The 27,973-nt window shown below is 25.5% G+C and overlaps 1 protein-coding gene across 1 annotated transcript; it reads left to right on the top strand.

Moving 5' to 3' along the window:
* The first annotated feature begins 137 nt into the window (after window positions 1–137).
* On the top strand, window positions 138–27,973 carry LOC113799288 (uncharacterized). Its single transcript, XM_075821288.1, has 6 exons — window positions 138–725; window positions 1,829–2,098; window positions 7,455–9,852; window positions 12,067–12,213; window positions 16,509–16,748; window positions 26,852–27,973. The coding sequence occupies exons 1-5, from the start codon at window positions 138–140 to the stop codon at window positions 16,616–16,618; spliced, it is 3,513 nt and encodes a 1,170-aa protein (XP_075677403.1). The 3' UTR covers window positions 16,619–16,748; window positions 26,852–27,973.

Raw genomic sequence — 27,973 nt, 5'->3', positions numbered from 1 at the left:
GAAATGCTAGCATCTTGAATAATGAACAAAAAAATAATTCCATTACAAATACAACAACGACAACATTGGCCAAAATACATAATCTTTATGATTATCATTATTATAATGAAAATAATGAGGATAATATTGCTGAAAAAATGCCAACAGCTAGTTATTTTCGTCAAATACAACAACAACAACAACAGAATCAATATCGACCAACAATATCAAATTCAACAACATTTTTATCCGATTTTTTTGCTCAAATGGCCGATACTGGATATGATTATAATAATAATAATAATGTTGAAAATGATAAATTATCAAATTTTTTCGAATCTAGTGATACAATTAATAATAACAACAATAATAACATTATATTTGATAATATAGATAATGGCGATATTGGCGATAATAATGATAATACAACACTTGTTGATAAATTATATCTTGGCCATTTTATAATTGCCATAATTTTAGCATTAGTTATTTTGGCTACTGTGATAGGAAATTTATTAGTAATTGCTGCTATTCTATGTGAAAGACATTTACGTTCAGTTGGCAATTATCTAGTATTTTCATTAGCATTTGCTGATTTAATGGTTGCTTGTTTTGTAATGCCATTTGGTGCCATCATTGTTGTTATGGGTAAATGGACACTTGGTGCAAATCTATGCGATTTATGGACAGTTGCCGATGTATTATGTTGTACAGCATCTATTCTACATTTACTTGCTATTGCATTGGTATGTTATATATTTGAAATTGAAAAAAATGTTTTTTTTTCTATTTTAAATCACATCATTTATAATCAATCACCCGAACGATTGAAATGGCAAAAAGAAAAAAAACAGAAACCCAAATAATCATTTAGTCAAACAGATTTTGCAAAACAAAAAAAAATATTGCATGTTTAGAATATGAAAGAAGAAATCAATGAAGAAAATCAACATTCACAATTCAAACAAAAAGATCATTCATTCTGGATCAAAAAAAACCAACCGAAAAAAAACAGCAACAATTTCAATTCAAACCAAATTTTTTTTCATTAATTTCTTATTTACAACATTGATTTTATGCCAAACATTTGGCCACAATAATAATCAATTACAATATGAATGTTTTGAATAATTTTAAAATCATCTTCATCATAAAGAACAAGTTTATAGACATAGTTGAAATAGACATTCATTCAACAAAAAAAAACAAACTGATCAATGATTTTGATTAAAAAAAACCATTCCTGAATTCTAGAATAAACATAGACAAAAAGTAAACATCTTTGGAAATCTATTTTATGAATTCCATGACTAAATGAAATGAGATTCTGCAAGTTAATTTGAATATATGTGTATTTTTTTTTCTCCTGGAAAATGATGTCAAAGCAGAAGAAAGTTATTATGATAGAATTTACTATTACGAAACGAAGAAAACATATGAAATAATGTACCGAATTACAATGAGTACAAAAGAATGAATAATATTCTTATGTTCAAAAGAAATGTTGATACAAGCTGATTGATGTATATTTCAAAAAACATCAAGCGCGACATTTTTAAAACAAGAATTTTTTTTCGTATTGATAATGATGAAAAAGTATGCTTATAAATCTTATGAAATCAAACAACAAAACATGTGTAGAGACTAAATTAAATTTGTAATCATTTGTTTTGTTACAATTTCGCATAACAAAATTCAAAACAATCATCATGCACATATAGAAACATTACGAAATCAACAAAAAATCAAGTTTAAAAAAAATCAATTTGAAATTCTCTATTTTTTTACTTTTTTTTCGCTTTCACTTTTTTCATTTTCATTTTCATTTTTTCATTTAATTTATTTATAGGATCGTTATTGGGCTGTAACCAATGTTGATTATATTCATCAACGTCGTAATGGTCGTCGTATTGGTATAATGATATTTTTAATATGGTTTGTTTCATTAATCATATCGGTTGCACCAATACTTGGTTGGCGTGATCATGAATTTTATAAACGTATTGAACATAAACAGTGCCTTTTATCACAAGATGTTACCTATCAAATATTTGCTACATGTGCTAGTTTTTATCTACCATTATTGCTCATTCTATTATTATATTGGAGAATATTCAAGGTTAGTCAAATGGCTGGTTTATTATTATTATTATCATTAGTTTTTATCCACTTTAAAATATTATTTCATTTTATTTTATTTTTTCGCAATCTTCCATTATTACAAAATACATTGAGTCAACCGAATCAAAATTCAAAACTCAAATTGAAAAAAAAAGACTAATAGAAATCATCGACATGATGATGATGATGACAAACAAAACGAATAAAATCAACCATAATAATATTAATATTTTATTAATATATAAAAACAGGAGAATTCTTCCTATTATTATCATTACTTGGTTGCCTAGTTTGAAATGAAACATTACTCTAATCGATTATTATTATTGGTCTATGATGGTTGCTACAAATAAAATACAAAATAGAAAATATTACAAAGCTAATTGATTATAAATGAGTTTTTCGTGTGCATAAAATGTTACAAATAGCTACTATTACTGATTTCATAGAATTCTACAAATACGGTAGCAACCAATTTATTCACTGGAGACAATCAAAAATGAAATGATAAAATAGGAATCGAAAGTTTTCTGTCTTTTTTTTCTGTTTTCAATTAGAATCAAAATCATTTTTGTTTCTTTCTTCGTTTTGTTTTCGATTCTTTTTTTTGATTCTTGTTTCTTTACTGGCGACAAATACAACGACCACCATATTAAATTTTTCTTTTTAACACTTCGTTTGCTTAAAGGATTTATGAAATTTTGTTGTTGTTGTTGCTGTCTGATTTTTGATTTTCATTTCATCCAAAAAGAAAAAAAATCTTTTGTTGATACAACAATTAAGAGCTTTCGTAATCCTTGAAATATCTTTATTTGAACAGAAATAAAGACAAAAACTAATGAATCATTCATTCATTCTTGTGAATTTTGAATCCAATTTGAATTCTGTATCCAAATTCTTTAGTTTTCAGTTTTTTGTCATTCATTCATTATAATCATTATATTCATTGTTATATGGAGAATCTCTAGAGAATCTCTTCCGATGATGATGATGATGATGATTTGTATTTGATATCACGTCATCATTTTTTCATGTACTTTTTGAATAATTTTCATTGATTGACTGAATTTTATTTTTTATTCAAGATTCTCTTTTTTTTCAATGATTTTGTATGGCTTTTCGTCCTCCGCTATAAAGAGTTATATTAAGTAAATTAATCACTATCGTTGTAATTTGTGTTGAATGAAGTGGATGAAATAATCATTCTTCTGTCATCGGCAAAAAAAACTAAAACGGAAGCCAAAAAGAAACAAAAAAATCACACAACCAATAAGAAATAAAGAGAATTGAATCGTAAATTGACAAATACGATATAGATAAGTATACTTATTTAGATGAACAGAACGGATTGATTCAATCATTTATTGTCAAATTCTTGATTCTTTAACAAGAAAAAAAAACAAACATTTATTTAGTCAACATATAAAAGAAAGAAAGTATTTTTTTTCAAACATTATTTTTGCTTTAGTTTCAATTTTTTGTTGTTATTGTTGTCTGTTTTCTGTTTGTTTGCCATTCTTCATTTGAAACAAAGTTTGATTAATTTTGTTTTGTCTTTCCCAAACACTACTTAAATATAATTTGATTTCATCATCATCATCATCATCATCATCATCTAAACTATTATGATTTTAGCTCTATTATTTGTCATCATCATCCACACACAATTGTCTAACGGTACTCTCAGTGTTAAGTCATCATCATCATCATCTTCATTTGAAATGTGGAACCCAAACCATAATGAGAGAATGACAGGCCGAACAAAAAAAAAGTTTCAAAATTCTTTCTTCCTAATATATTTCACACTAATGCCAACAATGATAATAATGATGATGACAGTTGTGTGTTTGAAAAATATATTTTGTTTGTTGTTTATTTCATCCATTCATTCTTCGTTCTTCACTATATTTCATTAATGTGAATGTAATTTTGAAACAATGAATTTTCTCATACATTAACGACAGTTTTTCTGTTTGTTTCGAGTGTTTATTTCGTCTAAAAGTCACCAAAATAAAAAATAATGATAATCCTTATTTTTATCTTCATTGCACGATTTTGTAATAATGATAAAGATTGATATTTATATGAAAATAACTATTTTGTTAGCCATTATACATAAGAATATCAAGAATTACACATTGTTTCCAATGGGATGATGTTAAAATGAATTCAAATGCAAAGAATTTTGTAAAAAAAATTCTTAGCTAATAAACACAATAATGACAATGATTTTCGGATAAAAAAGAATGGAGAAACAAATTTCATTGTAATGCTGATGTAATGTTGAAAAAATTATTCAATTCTTGTGTGTAGTGTTTTGTTTTTTGTTTTTATTTTTTTCAAAAAAATATTTTATTCTTATCTTTTGAAACATGTTTGCATTTAAATTGTATGCATGAATTTATCGATGTGTGTGTGTATCATGTCATGTTCCATTTACATTCTCCATTTCACTTCAAAAAAAAAAATTGCGAGATTTTTTTTCACAACAACAATTCTGGTGTGTTTGTTTGCATACGTTTTGTTTTTGTTTTCGGCGTAAAGAAATTAAATTCGGTTACTATTTTTTTTTTTTTCGTGGCCAGCTTTTACATTTGATAAGATGCAATGGATGGTTGGTTGGTCGGTTGGTATGTTTTTGTTTGAAAAATTTTTACCAACCAAAAATTTATGCTAATAAGAATCACTGATGTTTATATAATTCATGTTTGCATTAGTTTTATTATTATTATTATTGTTTGTTTGTTGCTGGGTTTTTTTTTCGTTGCTCATTTTTTATTCTGGTCTTGTTTTTTTTATATATTCATAATATGAATGTAATATTGATTCTTTGTTATTTTCATCGAGCATCTTTGTTATTTTTTTTACGGTTGTTGTTATTCACTATATTCAATTATACGGTATTTTGTCGATTCAAGACTTTTTCTGTTTTTGCTTCTTACTGCATTTAGAAATTTATGTTTTTTTTTCTTTCATCAATAAAACCGGTAAAAATCAATGCAACATTTTCTTTCAAAGAAACATTTGAATGAGAATTTTTCTGGGAAAGAATATTCAAACGATTTTTTGCTGTTCGACAAATGATAATGATTATGGTAATGTCAAATGTTGTATATTATGACCAGAGGCATTTAGTATTTCAATGCAATTTGGAAAGATATTTTCAAGCATCATTCAACAGGACCAAAAACGCCAAAATGACCATCATCATCATCATTGACATTCAACATTTATTTTTTATGTTTTCCTAAGTGGTTTCTAATGATTGGTTGATTTGAAAACAAAAAAAAATGTTTCAGCAAAACGAAATGCATGTGAATTTTTTTTCGTTGTTGTTTTTTAATCTATTCTGTATGTTTGTTTACTTGAATTAAAATTCATTGATTAACTGAATTTGCAAACAACAAAATAAAAAATAAAAAACATTTTCATTTAAAAAACATTGGACATTTTTCTGTATTGGTAGTTATAAATTTATTTCGACAACGAATTTCGATAATGACAACAAACAAAAAAACAAAAAAAACAAAAACATTAATTTCAAGACAAGCAAATAGAATTCTTCGTTAGTTTTCTCCGTTTCTATACAGTTATTATGTTTTCCCAGCCCAAAACATCCTAATGAGATGAAATGAATGGAAAATGAATGTTTTTTTTCTGTTTTGTTTCTTTAATAAGTTTTTTTTTCTCTTGTTATTTCTAAATTTTATTCGTTTTATTGAATTTCAAATGATAACAATAATTACAAATTTATTCTCTCTCTCGCTCTCTCTCTCGCTTTCTCTCTCCCTTTCAAAACAATAACTTTTTTTCTGGTTGAACAAATTGTTGGTTAAAAGAAAAAGTTTCGATTGACATGAAGAATCAAATATTTTTAGCTACAATTTTGATAAGAATTTTTTTTGAATGAACGAAAAAAAACTTTTTGGAAACTTTTTCAGTTGTTGAAAGAAGGAAACAAAAATTTTCAGATTTAAAATCAATAATTTTGAAAGCAAATAAGGAATTTTTTTCACTTGCTTAACAACAATCCTGATAAAGCTATTTCATCACTGTTTTTTTATATGCATTTCTTATATTCTTATATTTCAATATATTTTGTTTTGAATTTTTTCTTCATTCTTTCCACTTCTATTGACCTTAGTCATTCAAATATCAAATCACGAAAATAAAAAGAAGAGGGAAAATTTCTCAAAGCATAAAATCTTTATTCATTCATTTTTTCAAAGATAAAATTTGAATTTTTTTTTGTTAAGATTATAAAAGAATCCTTTGTTGTTATTTGTTTGTTGTATAGTACAATGGATTCCTATTGAAAAAAAAATTTCTTCTTCAAAAACAAACAAACAAAAGAAAGACACTGAATAACTTGTTTTCTTTCGGCTTCAAATAACAAAAAAAAATGATAACGAGTTTTGGGTGACCAAATCAGATTGAATTAAAGAATGATGATGATGATGAAAAACAAACTTGGTTGGCTAATGATGATAAAATGATGATGTGATAAGCAAAATACTTTCACTGCATTATTTGATGATTGCCAAAAAATTGAAATTCATTATCACTTTTTTTGGTAATAATAATTATTATTTAATGTAGTACAAGGGGAGAAAAAAAAGGCGGAGAAAAGGCGTTATGCAAATTATCATTTATTTTTGAATTTTTTCTTTTCTTTTCTTTTTATCGTTGCATATGATAATAATGCTTACTTGTGGATTTATGATTTAATATGCATAAAGATAGCAGCAAAATTCTTTTGTATATAATCATCACAATGCAATTCATCTTCTTTTTTTTTAACAGCTTCCTAATGGAAAGTGAAGTGAGTTGTTGTTGTTGTTGTTGTTTTTGGACAAATCTTTTCCATAATCAGATATTTGTCGTCGTTCTTTTTTTGCATCACCATTATTAAATGCATTTAATAAAATGATAGAACACACAGAGAATTCCAAGCAAAATTCTATTACTTTTCTCTTTTTGTACTTCATATTCTGAATTGTTGAGAGAAAGATTTCCAACTAATAACCATAACAATCATCATCATCATCATCATCATCAACATTATTATTATAACTATGATTGTCAACGCGTAATTATTATTATTACGTTGTTTGTAAATCCAATATTCAACATTATTTGTCTTTACTATTGTTTTCGCTTTTTTTCTGGTTTTTAATTGTTGTTTGTTTAATTGCTTGTAATTTAGTTGACAATTGCTTATAGTGATTTTCAAATAACAACACTTTTTCACTTCTCATCAGGCTTGAACAACCAAAATCATAATGAAAGTTTTATTTTTCATTCAAATCTAATTTATGAATAAATTTTTTCTTTTTTTCATTTCATTTATTCAGGTTGCACGGAAAAGAATTCGTCATAAACCGGGTAATAAAGTATCATTGATTGCATTGAAATCATCAACAAAAACTGGACAAACATTAACTATTAAAAATGTACCATTGAATGAAAATAATAATGATAATTATCTATCATCATCAAGTGCCAAAAAAATTAAACCAAAATTTAATTTACGAAAAAAATTAGCAAAATATAGTCAAGCTGAATATTTACAAGAAAATAATCGTCCAACATCTGATATTATTTCACATAATGTTGATATGTTATGTATTGATGAATCTATTGATAGCCAAGAATCATGTATGAGTGCCAATCCATTGACAGATGTTCATCATCAACATCAACATCATCAACAACAACAACAACAAAAACCAAGACTACCTCCGTCCATTAAATTTCCGGCCAATAATCAAAATATTATTAATAATAGATCATCATCATCTACACCAACTGAAGAGAATTTTAATCATAATAAAAAATTATCAATTACATCAACGGCCAAAACAACAACAACAACAACAACACATTTAACATTGACTAGTTATGAATCATCAACTGATCCAGATTTATCTACAAATCCATCTCATCATTTAGGCGGTGGAAATATGATGTTAAATAAAAAAGATCATCATCATCATCATCAACAACAAATCAAACAAAATCCTGATTGCTCAATCATAGCCGAAGAAAGTTCAAGTTCGGCAAATTCATCTGCTACACAACCATTATTACAAATTAAACATAAAAATCATGATGAAGAAGAAGAAGATGATGATGATCTTGTTTCTGTTCGTGATGGTGGTGGTGGTGGTAATGATTATGATGATGATCGACGTCCACTTACATCGTTCAAAAACAACAATAATATAACTAATTCTCAACGACAACCAATGATGATATGTAATAAAACAACAGAATCAATGTTGAATGTATATAAAAATAAAAATAATAATAATAATAATGATTGCTTTGATGATGATCATACAGACAGAATAATGATGATGATGATGATTCATCATAACGATGCTAATCATTTTCAAAATGAACAAATAAATATTCAGAATAATGTATCAAAACCAACAACAAATAGGATTCATCATAATCATAATCATGAAACTGAAACTGACACTGATAATGGTCATATTGTTGAGATTGAAAGCAATCAAATTATGAAAAATAGAAATAATAACAATAATAATGATATTAGAATAGTGAAACAAATAATGGTCATCAACAATGACCCTGAACATAATAACAATAAATCGATCGACCAACAGACTATTATTGATCGAAAAAAATCCAATAAATTTATATCATCGTATGGTGATCATGATGATGATGATGATGATAATGATTCGCTTGTGGTTAATGTAGATCTTGAAAATAACCAGCAACAAAAAGTACAAAAAATTAACAAATATTTGTTTCATGAAACAACAGCCACCAACAATAATAATGATAATAATGATAATAGTGATAATAAATGTAATAAGATTATCAACAAAAATGAATATAATAATAATGATGATGATGATGCAGATGCTAACGCTGTTATTGTTGTTGATATTAATAATATTCAACAAATAGAATCATGCATCAACGACAATGTTATAGATAAAATGATAGACGCAAATCATCAACAAAAAAAGCAACATTATAATGTTAATGATCATAATCATCATCAAAATTATCAAAATAAAAATTCTATTGTTGTTACCAGAAATGTTTCAAGTGATAATAATGAACGTAATAATAATGATGATGATGTTCAAATAAACAAGTGCCAACAACAACAACAACATAGATCATTTAAGGAATCGGTAACACAACATCCATCGAATCAACAACAAATTAATAATAATAATAATAATTCAATTGCCAATAATGAAAAAATGATTATTATTAGTGATAATTTGATAACAACAAATAATGATGATAATGAAAACCCCATCAATAATTACCATAATCATTTAATTCATTGTGAAGCTAATGTTATTAATAATGATACTAATGATGAAAATGATGTTTCAGTTTCTAATCAAACTGTGCCAAGTTTTTCTTCTTCACCACCACCACCACCACCATCAATAAAAAAACCACCTACTACTCAAAATGAAACGACAATTTCAAGTAATCATCATGATGATCATCAACAACAACAACAACAAAAACATCAACTATCACAACAATCGATAACAAATTTTACAAAAACTCCTTCATCCATATCGAAAACATTAAATCAACTACATTTAAATCATGATCATCATCATTATAATCATCATCAACAACAACAACAACAACAACATTATCAACAACAAAATAAATCACATCAAAAAGAATCCGTAGAATCAAAACGTGAACGTAAAGCAGCTAAAACATTGGCAATCATTACTGGTAAGTGTTTTTGTTTTCTTTTTCTTTTTCTTGTCTTTATCATTATCATCATTTCTTTTTCTCACTGTAAACGACAGCTACAATTGATGATTCTATTCATTGTTCTTGTTGTTGTTGTTGTTTTTCGTCCGGGATAAAATCTAAAATACCTAACAAATAGAATAGATAACATCTAATAGGAAACTTATTAAGATTACCAACAAAATCTTACACAAGAATTTTGTGGCACCCGTATCAAAGGTGTCGATAAAAGTTTTTTTTTCCTTTCTTTCTTTACACATCTTTTTTTTCCAAAAATGAAAATATATAATGATAGTTTATGTGATGAGTGAAAACAAAAATAGATAAATCGAATGTATTGATCAAAAAAATAAAAATAAAATAAGATATATTTTTTTCACATTGGCACAACAACAACAACAACAAATCTTTCAATTTGTTTTGGGCATCATATGTCCAACCAGACAAACAAACAAACAAACAAACAAACACACATCATTTTGACAGATGTTTTCTTCGTTCCAGAAAAAAAAATAATCGTATTGACATCGATATATCAATATATATTGTATATAAAATGTAGAAAATATTGGCATTTTTTCTCTTGTCTGGAACAATACAGATTTTTTGTTTGTTTGTTTGTTTGTTTGAAGATAGAAAACAATAATGAAAATAGTATCTAAGAATCTGATATTTATTGATTATGTTATGCCTTTAGCTTTTTTTTTGTTTTTGTTTTTTTGTTATTGAAATGATTGCTGTTTTCAAATAGCCATTTATTTTCGATATATCTGATATGTATGTGTGCATTGAGAATGTTTGTTTGAGAATAGCAAGAAAAAACAAATGTCCATTCACTTTTTGCTTCAGGACAATTTATTTATGACAGATTGTATTATCCTTTTTTATTTGTTTATATCAATCCATCCATCCATTTGATGATGATTTCGGAAATTTTTCAATATTGGAATGATTATTGTTTTTCTGTTTGTTGTTCAAATACAAATGTTGAGAAAATTGTCATTCAATGTGTGTGTGTATTGTGGGATTAAATGAAAGATTTGTTTATGAAACAAACAGTTTTTGTTATCATTCTCAATGCCTGTCACCAATTTGTCAATTTTGGTGAACAACAACAAAGAAAAAATCGATAATAAAAATCAATTGAAAATTTGATGATTTTTGTTTGTTATTTTCAATGCAAAAATGATAGCTGAAATATTTTGGTAATTGAAACTATTTATAATTATCAATCATAAATATGAGTGCCAAATTGATAAAGTAATTCATTTATTTTGTTTTTGTTCATTTTTTTCTTTGTTTTGTTTGCATTGTAGTTTATCTAATTCCAGCAGGCAACTAATTAGATTTTTTTTTTTTGTTTTGTTGTTGTTGTAGAAAACATAATTATACAAATGTGAAAATTTCACTGAACAAAATCAATTTCCCTTTTTTTTATCGTATACAAATAACAACAACAACAACAGCAGCAAATATCATATACAGAAAAAAAAATTCTTTCCATTTTTTATCATTGTATGAATGTGATATGAAAGTGGAAGAAAAAAAAATCATGCAGTTATAGAATCTTACCTTTTACACTCAATTCAATTCAATTTATCGTTGACTATAGTGAAAATTTTTTTCAATTATCTAAAACTTGATTCAATTTTCTGATTTCCATTTATTTTTTGTTGTTGCATACAACAAAAAAAACACACATTCACATTATACACGTTAAAAAAAGCCAAGGTTAGATAAACAACAACAACAACAACAAAGACATGAAAAGATTATTATTCTGTTGTCCCTGTTGTTCATTTTTTTTCTGTTGCACCCCACAAAAAAAAAATACCAGCATCATCTATTTCTTTTCATACATTTGATTCTTTTGATTGTGCATCAAGGTGTTGTTGAATGTGTGTGTGTGTTTTTGTCTATTTAGATTCTGCATTATAATGAAGAAGAAGAAAAAAAACATTTTGAATCAAATGAAATTTATATAATAAGCAAATTTTATTTTTTTTGCTTCGTTTTTTTTCACTTTTCCATGCGTATTATCATTTGTAAAGCTAATTAAATGCTAATTTTCTTCTTTTTTTAATTTATTTTCTTCCTTTACCACACTATACACTTTCATATTTGGGTTTTCTACACTTGTCATCATCATCATCATCATCATTGAATTGATTACACACGGCTTTGAATACACAGGTGTATTCGTGATTTGTTGGCTACCATTTTTTATTAATGCATTATTGTCACCATTATCGCGTGCATATCAAGAATTTGTACCAAATTTTATCAACGATTTTTTTCTTTGGCTTGGTTATATAAACAGTTGTGTTAATCCCATTATTTGTAAGTATATTTATATTATTATTATTATTATTATTATATGATTTATTTATTTATTCGGGGATCAAAACTTTTGTGTGTGTGTGTGTGTGTGTGTGTGTTATCGATTTAAAGTATCATCATGATAAGAAGTGTTTTTGGTTGTTAACGTCAAAACTATATTTATTTTTATCAATTTATACATAAAGTTTATGGTTTTGGAAAAAAGCCATGGTTATGTAAGGATTAAGAAAGTGTAGTTTGTTTATTTTTTCTGGATTTATTAATTATTGATTAGACATTTTTTTTTTTGCCAACTTTTAATTTTTGACTTTCTTTTTTTTTTTTGCTTTTTGGTGAATAATGATAACAAAAAAAAATATTAATTAACAGAGTTTTTTTAATTGCAAAAACCAAAACCAAAAAAAAAAAATGTATCTTTATGCAGATAATAAACCAAATGAATCTAGTCATCATCATCATCATGTAATAATGATCATTATGATGATGACCAATGTTGATTATGAATAATGATTATAAAGTTTTTTTTGTTTTGTTTTAGCTGATCTCATATATGATGATGATTGGTAATTCTATGAACGTGTGTTTGTATCTTTTTTTATTTCATTTAATAAATGAAGTTATTTTTGTTATTTTCATAGTCCAAGTTTTTTTTTGTTGCTTAATTTATCTATTTATCTAGTTTGTTTAGTTACTTTTTTTTTTGACCAATGTTGTTGTTTTTTCTTTCAAGGCAAACATTACTTGTTTGTTTGTATATTCTGTTTGTTAGATCGTGTATAGTTTTTTTGATGAACCCGAAAAAATGCGCTTAATTTTTTTTCTTATTAGGTAACAGATTCCATTTGTTGTTTCCAAAAAAAACTCGATATTTTTTTTTTTTTTTGTTGACTTTTTGTATACAGAATAATAATGGTGATGAATTTGAGAAAAAAAGTTTGTTTTTTTTTAAAAAAAAACTTCATTATATTTAACCATTGTGTGTATAGTTGAGAGTTGAATGAGATCGCCTGATATTGTATTTTATTTTCAATTATTTGGCTCAATGAATTATATTCAATTTATATTTGACCATACAGAAGCATACCTAGAGAGAAGAAGAAGAAAAAAAAACATTGAAAGTGAATCTCTGTGTTAATTCAAAAGAAGTTTATTCTTGTTAATCAAACAGACAAGAAAAAATCAAATCAACACATATTGTTTATAAACGGAACACATTGCAAATTTTTTTTTATCTTTTGCTTCTCTCATCGTTAGTTTTTTTTTGTTGAATGTTGAAAGAAATTATTTAACAGGAAAAAAGTGGAATGGAGGTAAAACTTTTTTTTTCTCTCTTACCCACCATGTACATTCTCTATTTATCTTTTTACTTTTTTTTTCGAAGGAAATCAATAATATAACACCAAATCATTGCGCAACAAAAATTATGATGACCAGGAAAAATAAAATCAATGTTATCAAAACATACACAAAGTTAATTTACAATTTCTATCAATACACACTGCCTTTCCATTTTTGATAATAATAACAAACTAACAAAAAAGTTGGTTTCACTGCCATTATTCCGTATAAGGTATCAATTACTGATATTTTTTCTCACTTTTACTTTTTTTTAGCCGGTAATTATTTATTTTTACGATGGATAACTTTCTCCTCAAGGAAAACGATAGTTAGATTATATTACCAAAATCGATAAATAAACGTAACACTCAAGGTGTGTCCGCAGAATCTGTGTGTGTGTGATGAAATTTTATTTGGAAATTTTGAGGAAAAAAAAATTATCAAACCATCATCATCATCATCACTATAAACAAACAAACAAACAATCGATCAAATGAAAAAAATAGAATAGAATAGAATGATTTACAGAAACCAAACAAAAAACCACCGATCATATTCGTTATTGTTGAAATATCTATGTATTTCGATATTTGTTTTGTTTGTTTGTTTGTTTTTTTCCCATTATCAACACACATGTGTATTTTATTCAACATTTTTTTTCCAGTGTGGGTGTATTTGTTTGTGTGTGTGTATGTTCATCATATTACCAAAACAAAACAAAAAAGAATTTCATTTTCTATTTTGTTACCCTTTGCTTTTTTTTGGATATTGACAAAGAAAAAGAAGTCATTTTATACGTTGTTCACATATATAATTATTGATCTTCATCTTTTTTTTGTAACTCTTTACAAGTTTAATATGATGATATTGTTATCATCATTTTGCTTGATGATGGAGAGAGTTTTTTATCATTATTGTTACTGTATTTTATATTGTTGAATTTACCGTATACAAACATATACTTGCAAACGATAACTATTACCCCACTAATAATAACTATAGAATCTAATGAAACAGAATAGAATGTGTCTATCATAACAAACAAATTTTGATAAAAAAAAATGAAATTGAAAATATAACAAAAAAAAAAAAGAAGAACCAAAATACCGTTTTGAAAGGAAAAGAAATTCTACATTTCTTTCCACATTTGTTTGGTTTTCGTATCTCACTCTGTAAATAAATTTTGCTCGTGATTCAGTGTCTGTGTCTGTAAGTAATTGTGGTAAAAAAAATAGATAGTTTTCTTTGCCTATTTCTTAACCCGATGATGATGGTTTAATATTCTTGAATGAGAAAAAAATTTCCTATTTTCATTTCAGCCATGTTGAGAGAATTTTGAAAATTCTAACATTATCATCAGCCATCCTTTTTCAAAGGGAAATAAATGACACTGAAAATAATGTCAGTTGTAGAATGTCATTGAAATTTTTTCTCTTTCTAGAAAAATGAAATTTCATAAACAAACTTCCAAATGTTTGTTTGTTTAGTTTATTTTATCTTGATTTTGATAAATTCATCCAAAATTAATATTCATATTGAGCTTAGTTTTTTTGTTTCAAAATCAAAATTGATTCTGATTCTGTTTTTGTTTTCGTTTGTCTGTTTGTTTGTGAATCACACAACTCAACAGACTTATTATTCATTCAAATGTCAAACTTTTTGTTTTTTTATTCTGATAAAAATATCACATTTCACAAATAATTTAAATTATCATCATTAAACATATAAACATATTAATATTGTCATATTGATGTCATCGTAATTTAATTTTTTCACTCTAGAAAAAAAAACATTTCAAAAAAAAGTCAAAGATGCTGTCGTACTGAAAACACTATGAATGTTTGTTGATCACATAGAATCTATGTCATAGATAATGACCATAATGATAGATTATCAATTTTCATATTCATATAATTTAGATGTTTGTTGTTGTATTTTTCCTAATGACATACATTTGCAAAAAAATACACTAATTATTATGATGAAAATAACGAGAAAAAATGTGTCATTTATTTTTTGATTCTGGCAACATTCATTCATTTTTTTAACATTGATTGAATAAATTATAAAACTATCATTTTTTTGTGTTTGCGTTTGAAATTTTTCACTCTCTATTCATTTCATTTGTATTATTTTGTTTTGGTTGGAATAAATCCGCTGAGACAAGTAAAACACAGACAAATATATATTTATGTTGGATAAACAATGATTTCGGTGGCCATATCCTTTTAAGTCAACATTGATATTTATTTATTTTTCAAAAAAACATTATGATATATTTGCGATATGTTTATTTTCATTTCTTTTCACAAAAAAAAATTTGAAATTATTCGTGTAAAAATGAAACGTTTTTTTTCACAGGAATCAGGCTTGATTTTGTAATTTTTGTAAAATTTTGCAATTTTTCTCCTAAGATTTTTCTCGAAGATCATCATAATCATCATCATGAGTTTTACAACCAAATAAACACACTTGATTTTAGAAACTTTGCTTACAAAAAATATTCTTAAAATTTTTTGTTTCCACTTTGTTGCTTTATAAATATGTTTTGCACTCGCAACAAAAACTGATGAATCCTGAACACATAAATCATAGCGAAAATTTTTTTGTTTTTTCACTTTAAAACTAAAAACTTCAAAATTCAAAATTTCAGAAATGTGTTTCGATGAAATGCATTTACACAAGCTAAAACAACAACAAAAAAAACTTTTGTTACTACCGCAAATTGAAGTTTATCGTAACTTTGCGTAATATTTTCATCAAAGAATAATATAATTTATGGATGAAAAAAAATCAATGGTACGACTATGACCATATGTTTCATTTATATTGGGAATTTTTTTTTCGTTGTTGTTGCAACTAATTAATCGATTTTGAAATTTTTTGACATTTATTGATTAATTTAATAATAAAATCTTTTTGTTTTTTGTTTGTTGTTGTTGTTGTTGTTAATACAGATACAATATTTAGTCCAGATTTTCGTACAGCATTCAAACGAATGTTATTGGGTAAAAAACGTATACGAAGTAATAAAGCTGGTTGGGCAGGAAAAGTGGCTAAAGTTTAATATTAATAGAAATATTTCTCTAATGAAAATAAACACCTTTTTTTTCGACGATGACAACCAAAAGAGAGAAAAAATATCGATCCAAGAAAAAATTCATCATCATCATCATCTATTTGAGAGTGAGAAACAGGTAAGTTTTTCTCAAACATTTTGTTTTTTCTTTTTTTTTTTTTGTTTTTGTTTCATTGAAATATATGTGAAATACCTACCTAACTTTAGCAAATTATTATTGATGAGATTCAATATATTACATATTTCAACAACATAAAATTCATGTCAAATCAGATTTTCTTTTCTTTTTTTATTAACATATCGTTTGGTTTTTCCTTTCCCTCTATACATGTTCGTGATTCTTGATTTAGATGTAATTTTTTTTTCAAAATAACTGAATAAAATTTTCACGTTTAACACTCACACATACACACTGCAGTTTGCTTTGAATTCCATTCCTCATATGCATCAATTCATGGCTAATTGATCATATGGTTTTATTTCAAATTTTCAGGCAAACAAACAAGCGAAAAAAAATGATTTCTTTCACAGAATTTTGAATGCGGAAAAATAATCATTTATTTACAAATGTTTTTTGTTTTGTTTTGTTTTGAATTTCACATTCTATTCAAATTCTTATCATTTGATACTGATGATTTTTTTTTTTGAATTTACAATGTCAATATTTTTCATTTTTTCATCTATTTACAAACATTATTTTCATTGGGTTATCACTATGAGAATTTGTTTGATTTTTTCAGACACACACACAGTATTTCCCAAATGATTGGATTTTCATTGACGGAAAGAAACATTTATAATTTCCGTTTTTTATTTTTATCCATGACATTTTCCTTGATTTCATCGTTTTTCAGGAAAAAAAAAGTTTTTTTTTGTTTGTAATTAAATGCCATTGATTTTCCACACACACACACACACACACACACACACACACACATACTCTATATATCAGGAACTGAAAATTGCAAAAAAAAAAGAATTCAAAGTTTTTTATCAATTGAATTTTGATTGAAAAAAAAACATATAGAAAAACTATCATTTGTTCGTTTACAATCATTACTGTTCAATGAACAAAATTTAATGGATTTTTGATTATTTTCAGTTTTTTTTTCTTTGGATTCTGATGAAAGTTGAAAAACTTATTTCATTTTGTTTTTCTCCGAAAAAAAATTAATTCAATTAAATCCATGTTTGCCATCATTAGAGTCAGTAATTAGCATGAAGGTTAAAAAAATCAGTACAAAAGCAAATATTTGAAACACAAGAAAAAAAAACGAAAGATCTTTAAAATCTATGGAAAAAAAATCGATGCCAATTTATGATTACAATCAAAATATCGGAAATATATTCCGATGGAATGGAAAATAAAAGCATTTTCATCCCCAAATGAATTTCGATTGTGTTTCGACAATAAAGAAAAAAAAAGAAAAAATCATTCTGTTATTTGATACTTGAACCGATTATATTAACAAACATTTGAATGTTATCTATCATTTATTATATATCAAAAAATCATTTTCAAAATACTTCAAATATTGATACTGACAAATTTAGATACACACTTACACGCACAAATTATCATTGACATATTTTTATCATATATTTAAAATAGGCAACATTCCATTTTCCACATGGATTTATGTAGTTGTCGTGGTTTTTTCTTCTATTTGTTTTCTTTGATATCAAAAAAAAAAACTCATCCATTCAGATTTTCATTCATTCATTCATTCATTTACTTCTTATCTTGTGTCATTCAAAGTTTTTTATTATTGGCTTTGTTCAGATTGTAAAAAATATATGAAATTATAAAGATGAATATATATGAAATTTGTTCGGCAAAAAAAAGGCCTAAAGCTTTGACGCATAAATACACTAATAGTATGTATGTATTTCTCGATCGAATCAAATTATCGTTGCATGATTTTTCATTTTTGTTTTTCGCTTACCAAATATATTCTGTTGTTATTTTATAATATGGGATTCACAAGAAACAAAAAGAAACACGAATTTTCCCCACTCTCTCTATATATATCAAATTCATGGTGAAATACAGAAAACAAAACAAAAAAGATTCATCATTATAATGATATCGATGTATTTATTTATTTTTTTTCATTTTTTCATTTTAAATTCATGTTTTTTAAACAACAAGTCATGAACAGTTTATATAGTATTCGATCGAATATTCTGTTCATATTATTTGATAAATATGAGCGGAATACGATGTCAAAGATGAATATTCTTTTTCTTTTCTTGTTTGAATAACAATAAAAATAAATTTTTTTCAGCAAAAAAAAAAATATAGAACAAAATCGACCATATCATCATCATTAATTCATTCGTTCATTCTTTGTTTTTTTTTATATTGTTGTCAATATTTTCATGGCCATATTATATTGAGTATTGAGGTTTATGATAATGATATCCTTCTTATTTTCATGGATATATATTCTCCAAAATATTCTGTGAATGAATAAATCACCAAGTGAGAAAAAAAAATGAAAAACTCAAGGCTTTTTTTTCACAACACACACATCTTACCAATTGCTATTTGAATAGGGAAAAAAATGAAATTCTTATCTTTTTTTTTCTTCCTCTTCACAACTAAAACAAGTTTTCTTTCTTTCGTTTTTTTTACTGTTGGCTGATGAGTATTCAGAATTTGAAGAATTCTGATTCTTTTCGTTTTTTTCTAACCAAGATCCACATACAATTATGATAACGAGAAAAGATGATTTTTTTTTCTTCTTCTTTCGTTTTTGGTATTTTTTTTCATTGGAAAATTATCTTTAAACGTTTATGATGACAAACATAAAGAAAATATTATCATCATCATCATCATCTAACTATAATGTGAGAAAATCAGATGTAGACCACAAAATATTCCATCAATATCATCAATATATAACATTTCTTTACGGTCGTTTATGTTAAAATAATAACAAGAAGCGAAGAAAAAAAATATAAAGTATTTTTAGCCACACTTCGTATCATTATAAAGATAGAATCATTGTTTCATTGAAGATTCTGTTATAGAAATATTTTCGCCTTTCCCTTGGTTTCATATGGTCAGATATTTTTTTTTCGATCATAAACGATAAAATTTTGATGGACGAGAGAAAAACAAAAATAATCTTTCTTGCTAATCAATCAGACAAGATAAAATAAAAGATATTGTGTGAAATGGAAATTTAAAAAGATAATAATAATTTATTATGTTTCAAAGACAAAAAAAAACAATAATCCAATAGATCATTATTTATTTAGTCATTATAATTCTAGTTGAATGATTAGTTAATGAAGCTGTTTTCGGATAGGTCAATCAATCAATCAAATTTATCAATCTATCTATCGTTCAAGTAGTATTCGACAATGACTATATTTTTTTTGATTTCGATAATATTGCAAAGATAGTGAGAGAGAAAAAGTACTAGTTGATAATACAACTATTATCCAAGTACCGTTTTTTTTAACCATAATAGTAGCTGATGTATTTTTTTTCATTCATTATTATTTCCAAATGTTGATATTAAATAGATAAGCGTAAGGGTGAGTTTGATGAATTACCCATTTTTTTGTTGAATCGATTCATTATTCTATTGATTGTTGGTTGAATTTTTTTGTTTTGTTGTTGTTGTTCACGTCGATAATTCTAAAGGAGAAAGAAAAAAAATGTATGGGATATGATGTACATTATTTCTATTCTATCCTGTTTGTGATGCATATCGAAAATATAAACAAAAAAAGTAAAAACAAATATATAAAACTTCTATTGAATCTTATGGCAATAAATCATCAAAAAAAAATCAGATTGACCGTCAATACTTATATATAACACATAATACTGAATATTGAACATTCGATATTGATCATTCGTACATTCAGTATTATGGTCATTTCAAAATGTTCTTTTATTTTCCTGTAATCTTAAGTGTCAATGGCACAATCATCAATCGATTTCAAAGGCATTTTTGTTGTTGATATCTTTGTTTTTTTTAATGGACTAATCATTCGTATACTAGAAAAAAGAAAAGAAAAACACAAATGTCGCAAACTAAATAATGATAATATTTAGCAATTATCAAAGGGAAAAAATACTGGAATTAATATGATCGCTGATGACCATAGCAGTTTTTGTTTTTTCGTTCATTGTTGATGTCATCAGTTTTTATTTTTTTGATCTTTGCTCTTTGCTTTAGGTTGTTTATTCTTACTCGATTATAAAATACAAATATCTGTTCGAATCAATTTTTTTTTGTTGGTTCAATTAAGATGTGTGTGTGTGTGTGTGTATGTGACCATTTTACTAATTTCTTTTGATTCGTTAAACAATTTTTCTTTCATGTGCAGCGCTAATCAATGTTGTTTTTGGAATGATGATTGCATTGCATTGAATTTTCGATATATATTTTTGTTTCGATTCAGCCGAAAGCAATGATGATTTGAAAAAGAAGGAAAGAAAAAGTGTTTATTAAAATCTATTTGAATGAAATAATTTATTATTATAAAGATCAAATTTGCTATCTCGTTACAATCGGCTAGATTTTGTTTGCATTTGGAATTTTTCTTCTTTCTTTTTTTTGTTGTTGTCGAACATCATCATCATGGTCGATTAGTTGATGAACTAACAAGAAAAAAAAATCCAACGATGCTAGTTAGTCGTTTTTTTTTGAATATATTCCCTTTTCTTTTTTATTATTGTTGTTCTTTCGATTCTTTATTCTGTGGTTGTCAAATGATAAAAAAAAATAGTGAAATATTTTCGTTCAAAAAAAGAGAGAGAGAGAGAGAAATGAGAGGAATGAGTTTTGAAAGATAACGAACAGATTTTTTCAAATTGAAATAGCTTTTTTTAAATCCTTTTAAAACTTTATTATCAGTTTGAATCTTCAAACAAAAAAAAATCAATTTTTTTTCTCAAAATTAATGATTCCCCTTCATTTATTATTTCATCCAATCATTGTTGTTGAACATGTATCTCAATAATTTTCCTTCACAAGTATTTTCATTTATTAATGTTTTTTTTTCACTGTACCAAATATATAAATGAACAACACACTCAAATCATTTTCAGAATTTTTATCTTCATTCATTCACGTTTGGTCAGCTAACAGTTGTTAATTTATTGATCAAAAAATACTCAGTTTGTATTGTTTTGTTTTTTTCATCATCCACTGAATACATTGTATAATTTATAAGTATTAACGTCTTTTTTTAAAAAAACATTTTGTTTGTGTTGACGATTCTCTTGTTTGTAAATTTATTTTTCCCCAGTCGACACAATCTATAATGTAATATAATCAACAAAGAAAATATGTTTATTCTACAGAATATGGACCCAGGATAACAGCAAAATAATGAATGTAAATGGAAATTAATTGTATTATTTTATTTATTTGGGTATAACCAATAATAACTCATCGAAGAAAAACAAAAACAGTTCAGATCAATAGATTGATTTTATCGAGTTAGCTCACTTGGGTCATCGAATAGAAATAAGATTTTACAAATTGCCAGATGAAATGGAAAAAAAAGGAAAAAAAAACCTACAATTCAGAACTGTCTGTGAATGTTATTAAATGATAAAAATCGTTTCATTGTAATCTATTTTTTCTTTATAATGGATAGGCTATTTAAGTATTTGAAAAGTGAAAAAAAAATTTCAAAAGAAATTTCAGTAGATAGAGTATCGCTTATTTCGTAAATCTAGCTACAAATATGCATTAAGAAAAACTGAATGTAACTATTTTCGTAACCATTGTCGGTAAAGCAAAAAAAAAGAGAATCATTCGAGATTTTAATTCAAATATAGTTTTATCATCTTCTTCTTTTTTTGGAAATAAGTCTATATTCTGGAAAAAAATTTTCCCATTGTTAATAGAGAAAACTATTATACGAATGCAAAGGGAGAATTTCTACGGAATAGGATCAGAAATTCAAGAAATTCTTTGAATATGAGATTTTGGACGAAGAAAAAACTATAATTTCTTTTTATAACATTTTTCTTTTATAAATCTTCTATTCAATGGCTATCAAATTGATCCACAAAAAAAATCAAGTCACGATGATTACGCAATACACATCTTTTCTTTTCAGTTTTATTTTAAAATGATAATGTTGTTGTTGACACCAAGCAATGGCAACAAAAAGTAAAAATATTAAACTTGACAATAGGATAATCTTTCTTTCTTTGAATCTTTTTTAATTGGTTCATTCATTCATTCATTTACTTTACTTTGTTGTTACAAAATGATAAAAGTTTTTTGTATGTGTAAAAACATACAAAAAATACGACTTAACAAGTGAGAGTCAAAAACCAGACTGATTCATTTTTATTCATTTCTTTTAAAGTATTTTAAATAAATTCTTTTCATAAATAACGTGATGTTTTTCATCCATTTACATCCCCCCGCTTTAAGATTGTAGATTAGGGGAAATTTTGATTATTACAATAGTGTTTTGGATATTATACAATAATTTTTTTGTTTTTGTTTAAATGACAGAAATAAATGATATTACATTTGTATGTTGAATAAGAAATTATGTATTAATAATTTTTTTTTTAAAATAATTGTTATGGATGTATTTGTTATTTTTTTTTATCATTAAAAGAAAGAAATGTTATTTTGATGTTCATATTTTCATCATGAATAGTACTGGTTGATTCTTTCAATTTTTTTATAATAATAATAATTTTTTTTTCTTAATATTTTTTGATATTTTTTTTGATATTTTTTTGATATTTTTTCAATATTTTTTGATATTTTTTGATATTTTTTCAATATTTTTTTTTTAAATGTATTTTTTTTGTGTGTGTGTTTGTTTTCAAATAATTTTTCATCTAACTTGACTTTACAACTTTTTAGATTACTGACTCTAATCAACTGACTCGTTTCATTATTACTATCTTTTTTTTTAAAGAAAACTAAAATTTTAAACTTAATTGAATAAAATAAAGATTAATAAAGACTGACTACTTTAATTTAGATTATTAATCTATCTATTGATTCTAAAAACTAAAAGATCATTTTTTCCTAAACTGCAAATTTAATTGAGAAATTATTCTTTTTCTAAATTATTACTAATTATCGTTACTAAACATAAATTAAATGCTAACATTCTGTAGAATATTTAAATGTCTGTTTTTGTTTGTGTTTTTGTTATGAATGTTGAACAATTTTTTTTCACTTAACAGATTGCAGTTTTGTATAAAACAATTTCATTGTTGTTGCGATGGTGAATTGAATTAAATTCATTTTAAATCGTTGGTTTAAAAAATTTGATAGTTTGCACTTTAATTTTTCTTCATTCTTTTCGGATTAATATCATGTGCTTCTTGCCCGTTAGAAAATAAAATGATTCTTTATATATTTTCATGTACTTCTTGCCCGTTAGAAAAAAAAATAAAAGTTCTTCATCTTTTTTTTTAATAATTATAAGACATTGATAGATCTTGAGGAACGTCGCGGATTCTTTTAATAATTTGTATTGTATACACCAAAAAATTATGATTAGATTTCAGGTCCAAATAATCAATGTGCGACAATATCGGGAGTTTAAACAATGTCGATTAATAAACTTTAAGGAACTTGAACATTGGGTGCGATATCAATCAACTTGACTAATAATCTTCAAGAAATCCTTTCCAAGGAATTGCAACAATTGATGCACTTAATACAATTTATGTTAGCACCATTTAGTGGCTTGAAATAATTGTTGATAATGAACAACGTTGTGTTACAATAAAATCATCATAAACACATTCAAAAATATGCAATTATATTTGATATAAGGGCATTGTGAATAAGATCCAAATGGACTGTCACATAAGATCATGAATCTATCGATTGCTTGATGCATTTCTCATCATCGTTCGATTCATCGATTCAAAATTTTTGTTTTTTTTTTTCTGTGAGTGTTTCGGAATGTATTGCATTAAACACAAAGTAAAACAAAATTCACTGTAAATGAGTGTGATTTATGAGTCAGCAATGATTATCGATGAAAACAGTGAAATTTGGTTTTTGTAAGTATTATGAACTTGTTGAATTGAGCACAAAATAAAAGGAAATGCACTGTAGATAAATGTGACTTATGAGTCAGCAATGATTGTTTTTGTAAATAATGAAGTTGGTGAGATGATTTGATTTAGTTTTTTTTTTGTATTTGTAAACGTTTATGAATGAATGTCATTTGAATGTCAAATATGTCACCAAAATTTGTTAAAACTTTTTTTTTTCAAATGAGTTGGCGATGATGGATATTGGGTTTGTTGGCCACGTGGTTTTATTCAACGTGGAAATTGTTTTCCATGCATGTGTTAGTATCGAATAATTAGAAAAAATAGATTTGCAATGGGAATTATTGGATTTTTTTTTTTTCCTGATATATTCTTCCCCCCAATTAGATAACTGTTCTCTAAGAAAGAAAAAAAAATTGGAAAAGAGAAAAAAAAAGAAAAAGAAAAGGGAGAGAAGGAAGAAAAACTCATTTGGGAAGGTGTAGTTTATTTTATTAAAAAAAAGAATTATGATATCTTATCTGATGGATTGGAAATCCTGATGAAAATTCTATATGAAATGACCAAATGGACCAAGGGTAATTGTGAGGTTTCGGTGGATTAATCCTACTGGCTTGTAAAAACATACAAAAAATACGACTTAACAAGTGAGAGTCAAAAACCAGACTGATTCATTTTTATTCATTTCTTTTAAAGTATTTTAAATAAATTCTTTTCATAAATAACGTGATGTTTTTCATCCATTTACATATGTATCATTTTATTTTTTTCTCGTTACAACTATCATTATAATGATAACAATATCTTGAACCATATTTTTATATACATTGTTATATAAAGTTGTTAAGAGTGCATTCATTTTCAAGTGTAAATTCAATTGATTCGATTGATTTTTTTGTTTCCTATTATCGCTTTCTCTGTCGCTATTGTCATATTTGACAATAGTAAATTGTTGTTGTGTGTGTGTGTGACAGAAGCAACAAGCAAAATAAAAAAAAACACTTTATCTTGTCATGTGTTTGGCTAGAGTCAATTAGTGTGTATTTTGAAGCGAAAAAAATAATTTCATCATTATCATCCTTGCTTTCTTTCATGGGATACCAGATTTAATCGATATTTTTTTCGAAAAAATCACTTTTTTTCGTTTCAAACAGTTTGTTTGTTTTTTGTTTTCCGAAAAAAAATCTTTCAAAATTGAATCAAATTAAATTAAATTTCGATTGTCATTATTATTAAATCATCATAATAATGAAGAAAACAGAAAAAAACTGAAACATTTTTTTTTCGTTCACTTTCACTGATATTCTTGCAACCGTCAAAAAAAATGAAATGAAATGAAATTGTCAAATCTGTCCGAATCTGTTTTTTTTGTTCATTTATTTATCAATTTCATTATATTTTCATTTCCCATTTTTGTTGTTGTTGTTGTTGTTGTTGTTGTTGTTTCAATTTGATCGTCTTAAATAATTTGGTTCAACAACAATAACAATAACAACAACAACAACAACAAAAATTTTGATTTGAAAAAAATGAATGAATGAAAAAGCGAACAAATATGAACATTTTGGACAAAATGAAATTATAACAAAGATGATAAGAATGATAGTAGAAAATTGAATTGAATTTTATTTGAATTAATTTTTCGTTTTCATTTTTTTCTCTTTCCTATAGAATCACATAGAATGATCATTTTCTTCTTCTTGGCACTGTCTTTCTATTGAATTCATAAATTAAATTTTCATTTTCATTTTCTTTGTCAAAAGTATTTTCGTTTTCGTTTTTTTTACGCTGGTTCACTTATGTCAATAATGTCTTTCTTGGTGCAACAAATTGAGTTCAAATAAGATATATCTATACTTTTGTTTGAATGTCTGTGAGTATCTCTAGTTTCACTTATATCATCCTTGAAAAAAACGATGATTCTTTTTTTCTGTAACTTGTTCAAATACAAGTGCCCGAACATTCATGTTAGAATTTCTTCTGGCTAGAATACAGAAGTGGATTCCATAGATACTTTTCCATAGACTTTACTTGAACAAATTTTTTTTCGATTTACAAATGCAACAATAATGATAATAATACAAAAAACACTGAATAATTTTTATTTAAACATAAATTTTTTATTTTATTGTTAAATTCTTTAATTTCATTATTTTTAATATTGTTTTTTTTCTTTCTTTGTTTTTATTTTATTCATACAGGATTTAAACTAAAAAAAATCGTTACATGGAATTAGATTGAATGGAATATGCCAATCATTTATGAAATGATCATCATCATCTGGAATTATCATTGCAATACATACGGTTGGTCTATGGATGGAAAATTTTGATTTGATTGAATTTTTCTTCTACGAAAGGAAGAAAGAAAATGAATTTTCAAAAAAAAAACAACAACACATAACAAAAATTGTACGCACAAAATCCAAACAGAATATTTACAAAAATGTATACACAAAGAATTTGATGAGAATAAACGGAACAAACAAACAAAGAATCAATAAAAGTTGAAAAGTGATTTTCCAAAAAAAAACAACAACAACAACAACATAATCTACTGTTATTGTTAATCACATTATTATATTGCAAATGAGTTTTTTTTTGTTCATTCTCTTTTTCTTTCTATCTATCTATCTATTTCCATCCTATACAAAATGAATGTTATTATGTCAATACAAGATTATCTCTAATGTTTAATGTTATCGCTTGAATCAATGTATTCGATGAATAAATTTCTATATATAAATATTGAATAATAAAAATCTATCGCAATATCAATTTTCATATACTTAAATACTATCAAATAATATTTGCAATCAAATGAAGCAAAAGAATGTTTGTATTTTGTATGAATTGCATTCCAAATTCACACATACACACAAACACAATGAATGTGTAATCTTATTCATACAATTAAACACATTGCTTTTTTCCTTGGTACCTTTGATAATGGAATGTACAGCCAAAAAAAAAAAAAAAAATTGTGAACAACCAAATGAATTGAATGAATGAATAAATTCTTTACAAATTATTGTCGCTTCCAACATCAATAAACGTTTCTATCATCATCATCATCATCATCATCAATTTAATGTGTTTGATTGGCAAACATGATCTAGCCAAAGATGATCTTAAAAAATCATTAAACCGATGAAAATGGTTAAATAAACAAATATAATAAAAACAACAACAAGTATTTTATCTAATCTCGGTTGTTAAACATCATCTACCTACACGAATGAATGAATGAAAAAATTACTATCGTTGATTGGTTATCAATGAATAATTTAATGAAAAAAAATAATAAAATTATTCGAAAGTTAA

Source organism: Dermatophagoides pteronyssinus, unplaced genomic scaffold (genome assembly GCF_027571235.1).
Source record: "Dermatophagoides pteronyssinus isolate colony J.1.1.1.1 unplaced genomic scaffold, Derpt_VIB-CSIC_2022.12 sq0009, whole genome shotgun sequence".
Taxonomy (NCBI): Eukaryota; Metazoa; Arthropoda; class Arachnida; order Sarcoptiformes; family Pyroglyphidae; genus Dermatophagoides; species Dermatophagoides pteronyssinus.
The sequence above is the reverse complement of the archived record's forward strand: the minus strand, read 5'-3'. Positions and strand labels throughout refer to the sequence as shown.

Excerpts from the sequence above, each read along its gene's own strand:
- LOC113799288 (XM_075821288.1), top strand. The coding sequence starts at position 138 with ATGCCAACAGCTAGTTATTTTCGTCAAATACAACAACAACAACAACAG. Across the intron at positions 2,099-7,454 it reads TATATTGGAGAATATTCAAG|GTTGCACGGAAAAGAATTCG; the intron begins GTTAGTCAAATG and ends TCATTTATTCAG. Across the intron at positions 9,853-12,066 it reads AACATTGGCAATCATTACTG|GTGTATTCGTGATTTGTTGG; the intron begins GTAAGTGTTTTT and ends TTGAATACACAG.